Raw genomic sequence first — 20585 nt, 5'->3', positions numbered from 1 at the left:
GCTCTTGATCAGCTGATAATGTACTTCAACACCCACACTCTCTGAACTTAATGGAAGTACAAGTGCCATTAAGAGGTGAGGCTCCCAACACAGTGGTGCCTTGTGCTTTCAAATCTTGATAACTCACTCCCCGGAATATATTACATTACAGCATGACACACAGTGCAAGTGAAAAGAAAATATATATTTTGGAAATTAGAAGGGTAGAATGTGAAGTTTGGTTATGAAAGGTGAAATACAGATGCTGATCTGATCCCAGGAGAGAAAAACCTCTTGAGAGTGATAGCCTTACAGCAGGCATGCTTGTGAGTTTACTGGTCTCTGCATGTATTTATGCATGCTCCACAAAAAAGGCCAGCTGATAGACAGACAGAATATGAGTCTAAGACGGGATGTCAGGATCCCTTCCAAGTCTGTGCTACCTCCAGACAGGGACTCCAACCAGACTCTCACTGCCTCGTGTCGGGCGGATGTGTGGGCAGGGGCTACATTCAAACCAGAAGATACAGAACAAGGAGGGATAGATGGCAGGGAAATAACAGTAAAGCAATTAGACACATGAGAAACAACACGGCAGAACACAAAAGAACAAAAAGAGAATAAAATCAAAAGGAACTGACAAGAGGGTTATATGGCGCACTGGGATGCAACTGGAGAACGTTATGTTCACCCCAGAGGGACAACAGTGACTCTGAATGACAAATTAAAAGGCTGAACACAAAATTAGACATTCCGAGAAATAAAGCAATGTTACAAAAATGTACAAATCAGAGATAATTATAAAACAACAGTTGGGTTAGTTGGGATCCTCCTGTTGCAGACACAGACAAACAAACAGGACAGCAGCAGCCACACTTGCAAAATAAGACGCCCTGATCCTGAACATGGTGAGACCCACAGCCTTCCCAGGTGTAGAGCCCCCTGGGTGGGTTACCTGCGGAGGAGGGATGCGTGAGCTCAGAGGGCTGGGAGAGTTGGGAGGCTGAGGCCAGCTGGCCATCCTTGTCTCCCTCAGACTCTAGGTGTGTTCTCAAACCTGGGATTGCGCTGGGATCCACAGGCTGCAGGACTTGTTGGATCTGAAGATTCCTCGCTAAATGCAAGCATGGTGATTTTGTGTTTTGGGTGTGATAAAGTTGTGTGAGTTAGGAGAGGCAGATAAAGAGAGGTGAGGGTAGTTGTGGAAGAAAAGAAGAGGAACAGAGGGAACGACGGGACAAAGATGAGAGAAAAAGGCAGAGAGACAGTTATACAGTGGCAATGGAAAAAAAAAAAAAATCAAAGAGGTGAAATAAAGAGAGGCTGCATGCAATACACTGCAAAGAGTCAAACCATAAAAACTCCAAAAGATATAAGAGTTAAGAAAAAAAATAATACATTTGTTGAATATAACAGTTCCAGCACACAGTACTAAGCCATAACTGCAGCACCTAGGGGGGGGAAATAATCATATCTGATTTACCAGATTAGTATTTTAAAGCCATAAAGAAAACCAGAGGTTTGAAACAGAGGGTTTGATGGAATAAGACTCACAGTGAAAAGGAACACACTTATGAACACAAAATCTCTTAAAAACACAACTGCAACCGACAAACCAAAAAAAAAACAAAAAAAAGCAGAAGCCACGCTTATTGTAGAAATCTCTAAAAAATGAAACCCAAACAAGCTAGAATTATATCACATTCAAAGTTACTGCAAACACATCCGCAGGCAGTTCTGTTGCTACCTTTAAATGTACCAACATCCTCTTCGTCAGTAAGGTACTTCTCCAGCCAAAGGCCTGACTGGAGTTCTCTATCCCAGGGCCAGTAATCCCCCTCTGTCAGCAGGGGGAGACAAAGGCCCCAAGAAAAATAACGACAAAAAAAAACAAAAACAAAATATAGAGATACATACATACACAGCCAGTGTATGTGGATATGGGGGAGTAATGAAGAGGAGGGGGCACAAAAGAAGGAAAGACACAGAGGATGAGGACCACAATGTTCGAGACAGTGGCAATACACATGAAACAGTGAACAACGTGGAGTTCTGAGGTGTCCTAGCGAGGCAACTGGAGTCTGAATAGTGTTTAACCACATTAACATAAAATTAATTTCCACTATCACAAACACAAGAATGCAGGACTAATTCACCTTCACTTGACTCCTCATCTTCTTCCCCCTCGTCTTCATCTTCCTCATCCTCCTCCTCTTCGTCCTCTTCATCTACTTCCCCATCTCTGCTGCCTGTGTCAGCCAAAGCTTCACCCTCTCCCTCCTCATGGTGATCGCCCCTCAGCTTGGCGTGGAGCTCTACTGCCTCCTTCCACGGAACGCCGCCGAGGTCTGACGGGCTGGGGGGCTGCTCTTCCACCTCCACCTCTTCTTGATCATCCTGCTCGTCCTCCTCTTCCATGTCTGACTCTGAGCTACTGTAGAAAACAGAGAAGAAGCCTCAGCTGCTTTCAAGTGTTAGGACACATGAAAGGGAATGCAAGTATTTGAGGACAACAGGCATTCAGTACAAGTATAGAGATGTTCACAGCAGCCCAAAGGATGCTGGACTCTTAAGAAAGTAGTTTGTGTGATTCACCATTGAAAATAGTCCTTATACTTCTCCTTGGTGCACCCCCACAGTTAATCAATCTTTTTTTTTGGTCCACTTTAAAGCGCTTCATTTGTCTAATTCACTGTTAAAGAGCTTTGAAACAAGTGACTGAATAATCAACAGCAAAAAAAGAGAAAACTGAATATCATAAAAATGCAGGGGCTGCAAACAGAAATGAACGGATGCTGTTATAATCCTACCTAGAACCCAGGTCAGCATCTGTGGCCTTGTCCAGCACACTGCTGAGGTTGTGCTCTGCCAGTGTCTCCTCGGGCACCTCCTCCAGCTCCTCCTCCTTCTGCAGGGACAGACGGTAGTTCTCCAGCTCAATGCGTTCCGGAGTTCCCTTTAGGCGTTTAGCTAGGCTCGGCTCCTGCAGGCCGTTGACCTCCAGCACTGTGGGGTGCGGGATGGAGGTAAGAAAAGCAGAGGAAAGAGCACAGATATGCGACTGAGGATCAGGAAGGTGAAACAGTAAACTGGACAAAAGTGAATCGAATGTATTTGTGAACGCTGATGTGGAAAACCAATATAAATTCTGACAATGTATGTGAGAACATACGGTCTCAGCATCAAATCCATCACACATCCAACTAGTAAAATAGTGCATTTTCATACACATCTGCAGTCAAATCTTTTACTCCCATTTATTCCCATTATACCAAAGTAATCTTGCATATTATGGACAAACTGACAAGGACACACTGATTTAAGATCTATTACTGAATTTATTGCATTAGATTATATTCCTACAGCAAATAATAACAAACACAAATAAGTTTCACACTATAAAATTGTTCCATTATACTACAGTTAAATGTACAAGCTTGGTGCCTTGCCTTATTCCCATCCTGAGAAGCAAACCTTAAAACTGTATATATAATTTTTTTTACAATGTTTCCCCTGACACAGGTTTTTGAGAGTGAAATGGATCAAATTGAGTTTTCTGTTGTTGTGGGATTACACTACACCCGTCATCGTGTCACTCAATTACACAGAGATAAATTCCAATCAAGGAAAAAAAGACTGCCACTGCTTTAAGACACAGCTTCCCATTAGGAAGTCCCACGGACTCATAAAATGTTTGACATTGAATGTGTGATATTTGACACTGTATTAGATGCTTATTTTGTATAGAAGAGTGAGATAAACTGCTGCAGCAGTTCTGCTTTTTCCTCAGAAAGAAAAGAAAGCAAAAAAGTCAGAGATGCCCGATAAGAAGGTAAACAATTTAAAATTTTAACCATTTATAATAAAACCAACCCTAAAAGGAAACCCACAACCTAAGTCAGTTTAAACTGTCTGATGTTCTCCAGTGATACATATTTATACTTCAAGGCATTGTAAATAACAAATATCATTAAATACATAAAATGTTCGGCAAAGTGGCTAAATTTATCAGACCACCACCCAATATAAGGTTTATGCCACAGTTGCCCTGAATTAACAGTATTGATAATTACCAAAATTATTTTTTTTTAAATGTTTCTGCAATGTTTAATCCACCAGTAACCTCTGAAATCAGCTGGGATAGGCTCCAGCCCCCCTTTACCCTGAACTGGATAAGTACTAGAAAACATATGGATGGGTGGTCATACTTATTGTTGTTATCCAGGATTTTTCAAATTTACTGTTACAAAAAAGCAAAAGTGTGCGCGATTATTTTTATTTTGCTAATTTAGTGGTCTGCCTTCCTGAGAACTCAACTCATGCAGCACAGTTGCTGAACACAGTAGCTCCTCACCACTTGCTGTTCTGTTAAATCTTACAATGCAGAATTAATATTATGCGGTTGTAGTAGGACTAGAGTAATTAATAAAGTCTTGTATTTTAAGTTATAATACTACACTTGCCACATTGCAGCAGGCCTACACTTATTAAAGTTTCAAATATTAATTTTCTGCAAAGCTTAACAGCTTACCAATTTCAGCTCTCTCTAGTCTAATCCATGATTTTAATTCAGCTACAGTGTGCAAAGCAATTACTGCAGATAAGATGCACTAAAATGAGCAAATACAAGTGGCTTTGGCGGGAATCTGTCGGGGGTAAAAGGCTGAGGGATGCGGGAAGACAGAGGAGTAAAGAGGAAAAAAAAAAAAAAGAGAGAGAGAAATCCAGTCCCAAGCACTAATTCAAGCACTAGTAAAGCTCTCAGTTTTAAGATGCTCTGATCGGAAGGGGAAAGGTAAAGCTCACAAAAGCACTGATACAGGCACTTTATCACATTATGGTGAGTTTAAGTAAGAGGAATACTATAGGTGCAAAACAACTTACAGAGAAAAAAGAAACACATCACAGAGCAGGCCTCAAAACAAACACATCACACAGGAGCTAAAAGACAGCATTCATGGGCCACTAGGGGTTACAGTCACCAAGGAATACAGCTTGGCTCTTCATTAAAAACAGGCAGCAATCTATATAAATAACTAATTTAGTATACAGAGTATGAATGTACTCCTATATGCCAAATTTTTGACTAATATTTAAGCTGTCACATTACTGCCACATCTCACAGTAAAACCAGAATAGCAATGTGCAGAGGAGGTCCATACAAAGGGTTAATGATGCTGCCTGGAGAGCTGACCAGAAGGAATTCTGAGCAGTTCTCTTTAATTTCCAAGCCAAGAAACACAAATAGGTTTAAGATGCACCATTCACTTCTAAAATGATACTGCCAGAGCACTGTTTGACTCCCTTTGCCAATCACAAGGCATAAAATGCCAACAGAAACAGAAAGAATGCTGCATCTTCAGGAAATAAACTGAGATAGACTCACAATGACCGTGACCACTTTAAAGGTTTGGTCACTTAGTGTAAACTAAATCTATGTATATCCAATCTGACATTAGTTGGCAAAGAGAAAAAGGAAGCAAGGAAGGAAAAAAAGAAGGGCCATAAGAGTCATGCTAGAGAAGGTTGAGCAGGACATTGATGGTGAAACAGCAGAAGAGGTAGATGCAGTAGGTAAACAGGAAGGGAGAATCTAGTGGGTTGTGTGCCACCTGGTGGCAGGTCCAGGAGAGAGTGCGGTGGAGGGTGCGTAGCTGGACTCCCATACCCATGACCAGATGGCAGGGCACAGCCACCACAGCTAGATAGGAAAGTCGGGTACCTGAAGGTTGGAGCTCAGCCGAGGGGGCAGCTGTCGCCACAGCCCTTCCAGGGGCATCTACGGTCGCAGTAGGTGTTTGGGGCATCAGACTTTCCTGCAAATGTAAAGACACATGATTTGAAACCACAGCTGAGCTTCAGGAGATGTGAGCGCTCTCAGAACATAACAGAATGGAGAAAAAAACCATCTCAGCTTCCAGCTTGTTAGCCCTCATGTCAACATGTAAAAAGGCAGGTTTAGGAGATAAAAACAAACAATTTCTTCATAATTTTCCAGCCAATCCTGATTTGCACAAGTAAATAAAAATTGGTACCTTGGCTGCGACTGGGACAGCAGAAGGAGCAGGCCTCTTCCTCTGAGCATAACCAGACAGGCGGTAACAGTAGTGGGGCTTGCAGTAAAATTTTCCTGCAGGAGACACACAGCACAAAAGCAAATAAATTCAAACACACAAATAAATATATACGGTAAAAAGCATATTCTGCAAATTTCACCTCACAGAGTGTATGGGCTGCATCTGTTCTGTAGAGAAAAAAAAAAAAAAACAAACAAACAATTCCTCTCTGTCTCGAGCGCATTCAGAAAATGTGGGGTTTTGTCCCCACAGCTGACTCTGAGAAACAGCTACTCTGTCTCACTGAACAATCTGCTGCCTGTCCTTGAGCACAATAGACACCTCCCAGCGAGGAAAAATATGGAATCATAAGACTGCACTCAGCCCAAGAGGTTGGGGGGGGGGGGGGGTGTCACTGCAATAACATCTTACAGCTGTCTTTTACACATTTAAAACTAATACATTTTGAAATATTGTTTGTTTTTGAATCACGCCTGAAGAAAACCACTTTGTTCTTCTGTCTGTGTTCTTTGACTGAAAACGCACGGGAAGACCGAGAGGCTGTGGTTTGATACTGCCACAGGGGGGCAGCAAACCTGCACATAGTCATGCATCATTTCTGGATCATATTTGTTCTGTATGCCCCAGGTCCCCAAATGAAGACTCATCTTTGTTGTTTACACTTTAAGCATCCTATCAGAATCAAGATAATTCCAGTCTTTTTCAACTTTAGTTGATGATTAAGACTTCCCAGTCAGATTGAGACATAAACATATGTGGTGGTCAAACAATTTCAAAAGCTCACCATCCTCTACGTCAAAGGCATAAGAGGACAGTCGTAGTGTTGTGCCACAGTAGTCGCACTTGAAGCAGCTGCGATGGAAGAACTTCCCCTCAGCGCTCAGCCTCTCCATCACGTACACTCGCTTTCGGCAGAAGAAGCAAACATCACTGCCTCCAATGTTGACAGGGAATTCTTTCCTGAGAGAGCCCTGAAAGGGGCGGAAAAATTAAATACAGAATCAATCTTTAGTTAAAAAAATGACGAGAAACTTTCGGGTGAGAAGTGAGGAGAATGAGTCATTTTCAAGCCAGAAGCTTACACCCAGCTACTACAGATAAATGTGGGATACTTATATTATTTATATGTTAATGATTCCAAAATACAGCAAATCAAAAAGTTATTTAACAGTAGGAGAGGGCAGCAGTCCAAATGACAGGAAAACACACTCTGGATCTAAGGGAGAGAAGGAAGCTAAACAGTGGTAGAAGAAGCACTTCGTCAAACACAACACTGTGCAAAAACCACACTCTCTGGCGAGTGGTGCAGCGATAGCCACATGCCTTCTATGCTACAACCCCAGTGCTTACCAAATCCCTCTTTTCAGGTACATGTGCAGGCTTGGGAGACTGAAGCTGACTGGCTATCTGCTCAGTCAGTGAGCTAACGCCCCCCGTGTACATCCTTACATACTGCTACCAACAGCAAATGGAGAGAGGGAAGAGAAAAAAAAAAAAAAAAAAAAAGGACAGGTGGACAAACATTAGAAATGATGGATAATATGAAGAACAGAAGGAAGAGGTGAGTGTGTGTGTGTGTGTGCGCAGCAAGTGCTCAAACATAGAAGGCAAACAATAGTGTCTAACGGGGAATTTACACAAGACAAATATGTTTGCATGCTCGACTGATCAAGTGTTGTGATGTGCTGGAGGCACCGCCTAACATGTTACCAAGCAAACACAACTCCAAGGGAAAAAGGAAAAAAGGAAAAAAAAAAAACTCAAACTCATTCATATTATTTAATAAGTTTCATGGTGGGTTTACCAGCCAAGAGCATTACTGGATTTGGAAAAAGAGATTAACTATCACAGTTTAGGCAACTGCTGATGGAGATTACTATAAGTGCTTCCAGAACTCATGTAAAGCAGTTGTGCAGTTGTTACTCACATGCACACACAAAGGCGCTCATGCTGCACTATATTACCTGCCACACTATAAATATGGATTTTTTTTTTTTTTTTTTTTTAAAAAGCTGCGAAAATCTGTAAAGCTGCTTTGCTAATACCCAAATTCAGCAAGTGGTTGGCACATGAAACTATCTTTGGTTTTAATCCTGAATTAATCTATTCCAGGATTAGATTTCAATCTATGAAACCGCAAAAAGCTTTAAAGAGAAGAATCTAGGTCATCAGTAGCATGAGGCAAACCTAAGCCATGAAAACTATTAGTGTGAGATTTGAACACGTTTGCCACATTGCGCTGCTAAATTGAAAGTTGGCTTGTCAAAAATGGGAATTACACTAGATGAGATTGTTGCTGCCAAGCTGCTCTTACAATCCAAAACAACTACTAGGGACAAATAAGCATGGGATTTATAACGGAGTTCAAACATGCTCCGCAAAGATTACTCTGATATCTGCTCAGATACAGCGACGGATTACTCACACTTACTAATCGCAGAGAACACGGTAAACAAATTAGTTTGCATTTCTGAACAAGAAGCCAGACTTTAGAGCAAATCTCAGGCGAGTTCAAGTTAAGCAACCTGTGCGAGTAAGTGAGGTGCATCTTCCCCGAAAGACCAAGTGCATGTTTAGTGCGTCGGCACGACACTCCATTCCTTCCAGGCGTAAAATGACTACCTGTCTCAAGGTGTCAGAGGTGGTGGGGGGAGAATCGGGGGGACTGTGGGCGCTGGCCAGGTGCCACTGTTCCATAAAAAAACGGGAAGGCTTTTTCTTAGGCTCCACCAAAGAGGGAAAGAGGAAAGTTATTAGAAGTTACAGGAAGCTAAAGGAGAATGCAAATGTATTTATCTGAGTAATCTAATATGAATATCTACCAGAAGATATTTTGTTATGACTTATTTGGTAATATTTTTGCTGTAACAACAGCCTGCTGGAGAACTTCTATCAAGTTTTATTTTGTTATTTTAAAAACACATTGGAGACGTCTAAAAGTTGACCAGAATGTTTCTTTGTCAAAAATGTACAAATGTTTGGGCCTATAATCATCTGTCTGTGTTAATAATAGAGTCACCTGTGGTTTGATTGGCTTGCCCTCAAATTGTAAGGCAAGTTGCTCAGCCCTCTCCTGAATACTAAGCACATACAGGGGCATTTGGCCATCGGACTCCAGAGGCTTTGCTGGCTTCTGCAGAGAAATCACCAAAGGCATGTATGATGAGGAAAATGCAGATTATATTGTCGCTAAATATGTAAACTCCCTTTGAAAAGGCTTGTCATTGTGGTAAACTGTTTGTCATTGCTTTCAAATTCAAGCTGACAAGCCTTTAATTTATGCAGTAATGCGAGCCTGAGTAAATAAACTATGAAAGCAATTTTCTCCAGTTGGTAAGTGTATTTAGCACAAAAAGCTATCAAAACAATAGACTACATTTGAGATAATTAAAAAAACAACAAAAAAAACCCAACAACAATCAAGCGGGCCTTTAATTACTGTTGTGTTCTTAGTAGCAAAAACCATTCTGTGAGAGGTAGTTTCCTAGCATGTCATGGGGTGAGTCTCAATCCACAGCACCAAAAAAAAAAAAAAAAAAAAATCCTAACCTTTCTGGCAGAGTCAACAGAGGAGAGTGGTGAACCAGGAGCCCCAGTCAAGTCTCGGGACATGTACCACTGCTCTAAAAAGAAGCGGGACGGCTTTTTCTTAGGCTTCGGGGAACGAGAGGAAGGGTTGAAAGGCACAATTAGCCTTGAATACCAACAGCATGCAAAATAAGCCAAATGAAACACTAGAAACCTTGTTCTCACACAATTTTCATGTACAGTGTTCACCTTTGGCGGTTTATCAGATCTGCCCTTAAACTTGGAGATTAAGCGGTCAGCCCTTTCCTGTATACCAGGTATGTGAATGGGTCCTGAGTCAGTTAGTGGCATCCATTCCTGCCAAGAGAGCTCTGTTGAGACTTGATGATTTCTTTTAGTGGAGCTAATGACTGATGGAAATTTTTTTATTTTTATACAGCTTGCTACAGGTACTCCAGCCATAATCTTAGTAACCACTGAAATAGAAACAGCAGAGACAAGATGACTGTGTATGCATGCAGTCACTCATTTACTATACCCCATGTGTCAGAGGCCTCTCATAGTATTCTAGTTCCTCTTCTTCCAGACTTTTACACTCATGCTTGAAGAAATAAGCAAACACACAGTGTATTAACACTTTGGTTGGTGCTGAGCTCAAAGATACTAGTACAAAAAGCAGTTGTTGACAATCATTTAAAGAACAGCTTGTTATGCAGAATCCCTGACAGTGCTTGACAATAAATTAAAATGAGCCTAGGTCTCCTGAGGCGATATGTTTACAAGCCATCACACCCCAACAACATATACCAGTCAGCATGAAAACGAGCCACTACTCTGATAACAACATACACCACCCACACACAAGGGAAGTAAACAAGACTGAACCCCTCAAGGATGTTCTCTTGAGGAAATGCAGCATTTTGTTTTCATCTTTGCTACACACTACAAAGGCCAACTCAGGGGTTCAGCAGACATAATTAGGCAGAGTTTTTAAGAAGAAAGGCAAGAGCAGGAGAGTGAGGGGACACTAAATGGGTCAGCCATGCATTTCTGGCTGAAGACAGAAAGACACAGACAGACACAGACAGCAGACTGTGTGTCACCTCGGAGTGAAGAGAGAGCGAGGAAGTGGAGGAGGAAGAAGGAAGCAGAATGGTTTTCTTTGGGCAGCTCCGAGAGCCCGAGCTGTACAGTTGGTCTGCGCCACTTCTGGCCTTGAGAGATGAGGGACAGGAACAGCCAAGTCAGCAAAAAAATTATGTGATGATGAAGAAAAAAAAAAATATATATATTAGCTATTGCTAAAAGTAAATATGGTTTGAACTTATTACAACTCACAGATATTCTAATGCTTTACAAAACCTGTAATGAGAGGTGAAGTTATATTTTAAAGTACTAGGACTGACTAAGAATGAGTAAAGGTATTTAGTTAATAGAATTAGTGCAGTTTCATTTCCTTTTGTTAGGTTTACTCACATAACCTTATCAAAGCCTGGTGCAAATACATTTTCACATACACGTACCCAATAAACAAACCACTTACAATACACATATGGCAAAAAAAGGCCACCAGAAAAGTGCTCTGGTAGCTATATAATTAACCTTAAAACGACATTTGGTATAAAAAGATTTTCCTATATTGATAATTAAAACGTTAAATCACAGCTTCTAGGACTAACTTTTTTTTTTTAATTTCTATTCCAAACACTCTTTGTAGAGATGTACTTAGGATTATCAAGATTATTTACAGTCTTTCCAGTCGACTTTCGGCTAATTTACTCAGCAGCTGGGGACTTGCTGTGCACTGAGAGGGAATTTTAAAACAGCAGTGAATTAAATCCCTTTAAACAGGAGAGTTTGAGGCTTAAAATCAGTTTGTGATGTGAATATGTAATCTAGTGAAAAGACAACTTTCCAGGTATCAGCAAAGGGGAAACTGACTCTGGCAGTCAATAGTACTACTGCTGACCTCAGCCAGGCCAGCTAGCTAGACTCACCGGCCACTTCACTAGGTACACCTGCTCAACTGTTCGTTAATGCAAATATCTAATCAGCCAATCATATGGCAACAACCCAATACATCTAAGTATGTAGATGTGGTCCAGACCACCTGCTGAAGTTCAAACCAAGCATCATAATGGGGAAGAAAGGTGATTTAAGTGACTTTGAAAGTGGCATAGTTGTTGGTGCTGTAGAAACTCCAGTAAGTGGCAGTTCTCTGGGTTAAAATGGTGGTCATGGCTCAAGTAGAGGAGCAGGTCACCAACTAATCAGAAGGTTGGTGGTTCCAAGCCTGGCTTCTCCAGTCTGCATGCCAAAGCGTCCTTGGGCAAGATACTGAACCCCGAGTTGCTCTCAATGCATTAATCAGTGTGTGTGAGTGTGTGTGAATGTTAGATGAGAAAGCACTTAGACAAAGAAGTGATTCTATGAATGTGTGTGTTAATGGGTGTTGTATAAAGCTCCATGAGTGCTCAAGAAGAGTAGAAAAGCATTATATTAGAACCAGTCCATTGACTATTTGTCAGAGGAGAATGGCTTGGAGCTGACAGGAAGGCAGCAAGAACTCAAATAACCACTCATTAGAGCATCCACTCTGAAAGCGGCACACATTGAACCTTGAAGCAGATGGGCTAACGCACCAGGTGCCATTCCTGTCATCTAAGAACAGGAAGCTTCACACTGACTCACCAAAAACAGAAGATTGGAAAAATGTCGCCTGGTCTGATGAGTCTTGATTTCAGCAGTGACATTCAGATGGCAGGGTCAGGATTTGACTTCAACCAATGAAAGCACAGATCCATCCTGCCTGGTATCCATGATTCAGGCTGCTGGTGGTGTAATGGAGTGGGGGATATTTTCTTGGCATACTTTGGGCCCCTTAGTACCAACTGAGCATCACTTAAATGCACAGCATACCAGAGTATTGTTGCTGACCATGCCCATGCCTTCATGACCACAGCTTACCCATCTTCTGATGGCTGCTTCCAACAGGTTAATATGCCATGTCACAAAGTTCAGATCATCGCAAACTGGTTTCTTGAACATGACAGTGAGTTTATTGTACTCACGTGGCCTCCACCAGTCACCAAATCTCAACCGCACAGGTACGTTTGGGATGTGGTGGAACGGGTGCTTCGCATCATAGATGCACAACCAAAAAAAAATCTGCAGCAACTGTGTGATGCTATCACGTCAACATAGACCAAAGTCTCAGAGGAATATGTCCAGCACCATGTTGAACATATGCCATGAAGAATTCAGGCCATTCTGAAGGTAAAACCGAAGCCCAGTACTAACAAGCTGTAATGAAATGTCTGGTATATATACACACTGTATACTGGTATGGCTGCTTTATGGCATCAAGTGTTATTGTATCTACCCCTTAATGAGAGATGAACAACAGCAACAACAACAACAACAACAACAACAACAACAACAACAAGAACCTTGAAATGTGACTATAAGATAATTAATTAGTTGAATACTGGTAGAGATTTTTTTTTTTTTTTCCCCTTGGGGGGGTGGGGGGGGTGTTTCTGTTGCCTTTTTGCACCTGCATGTGTGCAGATTATGCAGGTTAAAATGAGTTTCGGAAAATCATGTTTCTATGGCTTTCTGTATACAGTTGTGTAAAATTAAGCTAACAAAAAAATAGAAAAAAACAAAACAAAAAAAACCCCACATAATGTTGAAGCAGGAAATAGACGACGCTTGTGCTTTATGAAACAGCTGGCAAGGTTTTATTGTAATTAAATCAGTACCGCTCATATTTTCCTGGTTCTTAGTGGATGTTTTCCATGAATACCTTTATTGTAAAAATGTGAAGTCTTCCTTGGTGAGGCTACATTCTCTTCCACTTGCTTCTAGACCAGAACACCAATATAGTTAAGAAAGGAGGGCTACATAACTAAGCAACTAACCATAACTATGGCCTGAATTATGCTTCTGTGTCGGGTCTTTGCAGGGCCTACGCAAGTAACCAGAAATCCCCTCTGAACCCTACGCAGTAATTACAGCCCTTGCAGCTGCGCTGACCCCGACGTGTAGTTAAATTTCTCGGGAGATGCACGTCAGGTTACGTTGTAGGTTACTGCACAGAGTTCAGTGTCCATACGTCCTGCAAATACGTGACGCACAAGCATAATTCAGCCCTACCTAGCTAACCATACCTGTTCCCCTCTGCTGGGCAGTGTATGACACTTGATCATCTCTTTGTACCGAATGCTCAGCTTCTCCTGCTGCTGTGTACGTCTCTGAACCAAGACAGGAGAAGCAAGGATGACTGTGACTTTTCTACTTTTCTTTTCTCACTCAGGCACAAAAGCATACAACACACACACACACACACACACACACACACACACACACACACACACACACACACACACACACACACACACATAAAACTGCACAGCTACTGACTGGAAAGTTAAACAATCACACAGTTTTATACCCGAGCTACTGAGTTAATTCCTCCAAATCTCACACAACAGATCTAAAGTCTGCCCACTACAAAGCGGGCTCAGACTCGAACAGGTCAACACAAAGTGGCTTTCCCCACGATGACACACAACAGGGATATATGGTTAGATCACTCTAGTTGTTAGTCTCTACAGGACTAATGTTTACCTTTCTCCATGCTGGGACAGGTGCCAGACGCACTGGCTCTTTCACAGGGGGTGGGGAAGGGGACAAAAGGCGGTCCAGATTGGGCAGGGAGTCTCCCTTTGTAGTCAGGTAAAAGGATCAGTGACACCGAGTGTGGCCAATTAGAGTAGAGGGCCAGAATAACCATGCAAGGCATCATGAAATGGTCCGTGATGAGAGCGGAAACCAAGGAGAGAACAAGAAAGAAGGAAGTGAATCATGCATGAGTGGAGTCGCAGCAGTAGGAAAATATGTCTTTAAAACAAATAAGGAAATGACAAGATATCATAAGTGCATCATGTGTGGTGAAGTTGGGTATTATTTACAGACGCACAGGACAGTAAATGTCATGCAGAATTATTATCACTTGCATAAAAGGATTTTTAGGACCCTTTCTGCACTTTTCATAAACTTCAGTAGCACACAAAACAGAAAAACCTTACGAGACAAAAGCTAAGAAATGCCCTTCTCTCTGTCAGCAATACAATCTAGTGTTTCAATAGCCCACTCCTCCCTCGCACTCCTCTGTCAGTCCTCAGTGGCAAGAAATCCAGACCACTGCAAACCAGTTCACCCAAGCCCTCTAAGCCCAGTCAGCACCGGGAGGCCGCCCACATGTCTCAGGAAAAATACAGAGCCTGACCAATAGTAACATGCAGGACCTCTGCTCATTAAAACAGTCATCCATCATGAAGCCCTGTCATGAAGCATAATATGTACATGCTCATCAAAGATATCCATTGTAAGTAAAAACAAACCACTGAGTGTGCAAATATAACCTCAACTCTTAGAACAACCAAAAAAAGTCTCAGCATCTTTTCCCTGTTGCTTAATCTTCATTTCCACCACCCCCAGATATGAAACCACAAAACTACTCCACCAGTTTCTTCCATACCTGTCGTTTGAGTCCTGTCGGCTGTGTGGGAGCGTTCTCCTCAAATTTAGCAAGCAGCTGGGTGGCCATGACCTTCACTTTGTTGTGGTTCCCCACAGCAGCAGAGTCCATCTTTCTCTCCGACAGGTTAGCGGGAACAGATGGCCTGTCGTCACGACCGGTCCTGGATACCTCTTCCTGTGGGGAAAATAGTCGGGGGGAAGCTAAACTTTTTTTTGGCAATTGCTGTGAGTCTGGTGGGTTTAATTAGTCGGTTCTGGTTGGCTAGGTTGCTCAAACGATAATCACAAGATCAACATCTGAGACGCTCTGCTGTCAGAACTACTCACATCTTCAGACTGGCTGGTTTTCCTTCTCTTCCCCAAACCGTCTAAATCCTTCTCTTTTTTGTCCTGTTGAAGAAAAGTCATGTGCTATTATCCCCCTCAGCAAAAAAAAAAAAAAAAAAGAAATGCTGAAGTGCTGATTTTGATGATTTAATAAACAACAAGACATGCTGGCAGTTTTCAGGCACTGACCTTAGGGTTTCGTTTTCTGGAGATTGCAATGCTCTGACCCAGTTTGCTAAGGAAGGAGATTGGAGACTTTGTGCTCGCTATCAATGCAGCCTTCTCTTCAGGACTCAAGTTTTGGTTATCTGAACAGATCCATAAAAAAATTAGCAAAATAACGAACAGTAGCAGTAGTTTTTTCAAGACTATAAATAGTTATGTCTTCACAGCTTTTTTTTTTTTTTTTTTTTAAAGGAAATGACCCCTCTGATTACAAATCACAATAAGATAACTGGACAAAATCTACTGTAGCACCATCTCTCACCTCCAGGTGGCACTGTGTCCTTAAACATCTCATAGAACTGGCTGAGGTACATAACCATAGAGAGTTTGTCTGGCTCCACCACAGAGGACATCTCCTTGCCCGTCATGCATGGTGAGATGCCAAATTCCCTCTCTGCCACGTCAAAAGCCAACTGGTTGTTCTTCTCCTGGTCTCGTTCATCCAGAGAATCAAAGTCACTGAGGACAGAAAGACAAAGAAAGACCACAGAAAATGACTGTGAGATAGGATGTAAGCAGTGAATGCATTCATCTCAAATCCATGAAATTAGGTTATGAGTCTTTAGTTCTAAACAAAATGCAGACAAAGAAATTAAATGCATGCACCATTAACAGACACATACTTTACATTAAAAAGAGTGAAGTCTGATAGTTGGTTATATTTCATTCGAACTAAAGGAGTATATTACATGAGCTTGAGCTGTGTTTTCATAAAAATTCCACTTGAAGAGGTCTAATTAAGCTAAAAAAAAAAAAATCTAAAGAAAAGGAGCTATTTGGCTTATGGACTTGAAGTTTCTTAGAAAAATAAAAATCACTGCAATAATTTAAGCTTTTTTTTTTAAGCCCAACAGTTGTTCTTACTTTATGTCTGTTCTCCATCATCTGTTGAGAAAAAAATATCTGGTTTTAATGCTGCTAAACTGTCCACTGTGTTCTTCAGCTAGCTGAAAACTGTTAGTGGTTGTAAACAGTAATGCAAGAATGAACCAAATCAAAACAGTAACATTGTGGGCTATAAAACAAAATTAATGAGCTCAAAGTTCTAAAGAGCTTAGGGACATTGTAAAATTGTTTGCAGATTTTACAGAAGCTTCAATTTAAGAAAAATAAATGAAACACAAATATGCTGAATGAAGGTCTGTTAATATGTACTGTGATTTGAACCTTGTACAAAAAAAAAAAAAAGTATGTATCAAGCATCCCTTACTTTGTGATGAATCAGCAATATTTTAGCAACCCCCCACCCCCAAACTATCCTGTAGCTTTAGCTGTACTGGAACTGAACCATAAACACTAATGATGAAGCGCGTGCGTAAAGCAGGCTACTGTGCATTTGGTGGAAACTATTACTGTAAATGTCCTCATACTGCAACTGAAGATTCCATTAAACATGGCTCATCAATACATCTCTTCTGCAAAAATCCATTTAAATGCATTGAGTGGGACCTCCATTATTCAGCTTAAACATCCATCTTGAACACGTGCACACATGAAAGCAGTTTTCTCCACTCGTCATTCTGCCCCCCCCCTCCCATCATCTGGCCCATCAGTGGCAGCAAAGAACAACTGCTACCCTACTTTGCAAAGGTCAAGCAAGAGACTCTAATAGCTTATAATGTTAATTGCCATGTTGCCTCCAGAGGGTAGCAAACCACATTAGTCATTGTGGATGGAGATTGTGTTGTTTATATTGTATGTGAGGGTGAGGAGAGTGTTTATGTGCACTTGTGTGTGGGAGAAGAGGGGGGAAATAAGGACGACTCAGCCCATAGGAGACCCAAGGGGGTATTTTAACTGGTAGCTGTCACCTCATTTACAGTGATATACAAGGTCCTAACCAGACAGTAAACATCATTTGCAACCAGCAAACACATAAACACAGCAGACCAGTCATTCTAGGCTAACAAAGCAGTTTCAGGCCTTTCTCTCTAACCACAATGGGATATACTTGGCAAGGTCTGTAAAAGTCCACAAACTGCAAAAAAAAAAAAAAAAAGGAAATCTTTCCATCTATCCAGTGTCAGTGTGTGTTCTACATGTATTTATTCCCAGATACTCACATTAGATCGGGTCTGTATCTGTGAATTAGGGCACAAAGGGCCAGGCCGCTCTTCCAAGACATGGTAAGGTCTGTCACATTAACATTTCTGTAGCCCTCTGTTTGCCTCTGGCACCAGTTGAGCAGTTTACTGGATCGAGCTATGGATTCTGATGTGTGGGAAAGACAAAATTAGAGGCTTGATGTTAAATCGGCAGGTTGAACAGAATCTGGAACATAAACTATACTGGGCAGTTTTACACATCTCTTGCTGGGCAATCTCATGGCCTTGGTCAGGCAAGGCTGAGCAACAGGATTATAAAGTTTTCTCATCCATGGCCTCATCATTCATGTTAGTACCAATGCTTAAATCAGCCAATGGAGAAAAAACAAATTTACTAATGTAAATGAAAAGGATGCAAATGAGAGGTTAGGAGAGGATGCTACAGCTACAAGTGGCTTTAAATGTTGAATATAGCCATGGAGATTGAGTGAGTGCATCAATAACTGAGTTAGTGCACGCAAAGAAAATGCCATGGGCTGCACAATGACTCCTTCCAACAGCTTCCATCATTCCACTATCACTTCAAATTATTCATTCATAAATATATAGAAGGAATATCCAAATTTGTTAAAGCTTTTAGGGATCCCTGAAAAGCAACACCATGCATTTGGACTTTGTGTTACCTTGCAACTGCTTGTCAAGCAGGCAATTGTCTAGAGTGAAAATAGTTCATTATTACATTTCAGCAACAGTGATTGCAGCAACTCCTACACTGATAAAGTAACTTATGTTTGCATTCCTAAAAAACAGCAAATATCCATAAATCGAGGCAGAAAAGATACAAACCATTCCTGGTCAACGTGGGGGTTGATGAGTTGATCACATTCTCAATTTCAATGCGAATTTCCCTGCACTCCCCTGTGTCGAAGAGGTGCCGCACCTGCAACATCAAGATTATCATTTCTAGGTAGATGCTGGCACACATCCTGCATTAAGTGTCATTTGTCAACTAAAATATTTGCATAACAGCATCAAACTGATTGTGAAGTGCGCACAACCAAAGAAACATTTTTATCCCTGGGTAAAACAAAAAATGTTTTATTTACTTATTTATTAAAAAAAAAAAAAAGGGGACCCTGTGGTTTGGTAATGCTCATACTCACCTGGCTGGGTTTGAGGAAGTTAAGGCTAATGTTGGGGTAACGCGTTGTAGGATCCACACTGTACTGACTGAAGTTCTTACTGACGTTTTCTGGTGTGGTCTGAGGAAGGAGGCGGTATATGCTCTCCCTAAAACGCAAACGTATACCCAAAAGGCAAAATTTTATTGAGCGAAATGTAACAAAAAAAAGCAGTAGTATACTATGGCAATGCATTAGCAAATTACAATTACATTACTATCAACATTACAACAGAACAGTGTGGTTACATTCCATTCAGTCCTTACTAGAAACTCTTATCCTATTAGTACTAGCTGAGGTGGGAGTGATGCTTGAAATCTCATTCCAGCACATTTCCTAGTAAAGCACTCTGAGATAAAAGGGTGTCTCTGAAGACAAAGCACGTGTGTGAGTGTGGCTGCATGTGCAGATATCTATGAGTACAAGAACAAAACAGGACTTGGTGTCTTTGCGCTGTTTCACTGTTTCCACACCCTCACCTCTCAGCCAGCACCTCAAGAGGGGTTTTTCCTTGGGCCCAGCTCTTCACCATCCAGCCTGAGTCCATGGCTGCCAGGAAACCTCGGGCTATGCCAGTCCCCATGGGCCAGAAGGGCTGGAGACATAACCAAATATGGCCACAGAGAGACAAAGATGCAAAGTTATAATAAAGATCCAACTTTGAAGCAAAATTTGAACCAACAACAGAAAAAAAGTCTCTTGAAAATCTTTGAAGATGACAAATGCTTTTTGTATGGTACAGAGCTGGATGCTCATATAAAAAGTCCAAAGTTTCAAACAATGAGGTCAGCATAATCCCTGTAAGGAATTCAGACAGTACAAAACTTAGTTTATTTTTTTTTTTCTCCTCTTGTGCAGTACTGACATCAGCTCAAAACTGATGTCTTTAGATCTTGGCCACGATGATGACTGACAATCCCAGAGATGATGAGGTGGGGCTTACAAGCACCAGGTAACAGTACGTTAGCAGGAGCCACACAAGGGGCAGCCTATCAGAAGAAAATAAGATTTGTAGGAGAAGGGCCTTAAAAAGAAAGGAATTAAAACACCTTGTTTCATACACAGGGTGAACTAAAGGGCTACATGAAGGGCCAGTGTCAGATAAATAATGATCCTTTTACACTGTGAGTTGTACAAAGCTGTCCTAGTGAACTCCCGTGATAAGAAGAAAAAAAAAAAAATCTTCTGTCACTTCTCTCACCTCTAACAGGCTGTCACCGACTAGTGCCACAAGCAGCTTGTGGCCATTGCGTTGGCGCACCATGGCAGCATTTTCTGAAGCGTACATGCAGGTGAAGTCAAACATGGCTACATCAGGCTGGCCGTAATGGTTGATGGCAAAGTCCAGTGTGGGCAGCTGGTGGTTGGTTGAAAAATCTGCAGCTTCACGTGCGTAAGACAGCAAGGCAGCCTGGTCAACATTAGCTCTGGATAGCAAAAGCTCTGTGTCTGCATAGTCCTGCAACAGAAACGAATGACATCAGAAGTGGCCACAACATGAAAAACTAATAAAACCCATCACCGATGAGGATGTCCTAATGCAATTCATGAAAATATAAAATGTAGAAGTCAGGATAACATTACAGCCCCATTTCATAAGAGAAAACCCTTCTGCAGACAGCTTATTACCTTCTGCAAAACCATTTTGTCCCAATTTGGAGGCCTTGCCCTAAACC

The 20585-nt window shown here is 41.5% G+C and overlaps 1 protein-coding gene across 1 annotated transcript in view; it reads right to left on the bottom strand.

The window, feature by feature from the left end:
* LOC115782303 (protein-methionine sulfoxide oxidase mical3a-like) overlaps positions 1-20585 on the bottom strand; it is a 79634-nt gene that overhangs the window by 19226 nt on the left and 39823 nt on the right. Inside the window, 19 exon segments of the mRNA XM_030732411.1 lie at positions 423-485; positions 2136-2413; positions 2790-2985; positions 5702-5795; positions 6015-6109; positions 6841-7027; positions 7407-7511; positions 10688-10798; positions 13757-13840; positions 14217-14312; positions 15130-15306; positions 15459-15521; positions 15648-15766; positions 15946-16142; positions 17747-17894; positions 18575-18668; positions 18892-19018; positions 19389-19504; positions 20111-20368. Coding sequence (XP_030588271.1) covers positions 423-485; positions 2136-2413; positions 2790-2985; positions 5702-5795; positions 6015-6109; positions 6841-7027; positions 7407-7511; positions 10688-10798; positions 13757-13840; positions 14217-14312; positions 15130-15306; positions 15459-15521; positions 15648-15766; positions 15946-16142; positions 17747-17894; positions 18575-18668; positions 18892-19018; positions 19389-19504; positions 20111-20368 — 2608 coding nt within the window.

This window comes from Archocentrus centrarchus, chromosome 6 (genome assembly GCF_007364275.1).
Source record: "Archocentrus centrarchus isolate MPI-CPG fArcCen1 chromosome 6, fArcCen1, whole genome shotgun sequence".
Lineage (NCBI taxonomy): Eukaryota > Metazoa > Chordata > Actinopteri > Cichliformes > Cichlidae > Archocentrus > Archocentrus centrarchus.
This window is presented reverse-complemented; position numbering and strand designations above follow the sequence as displayed.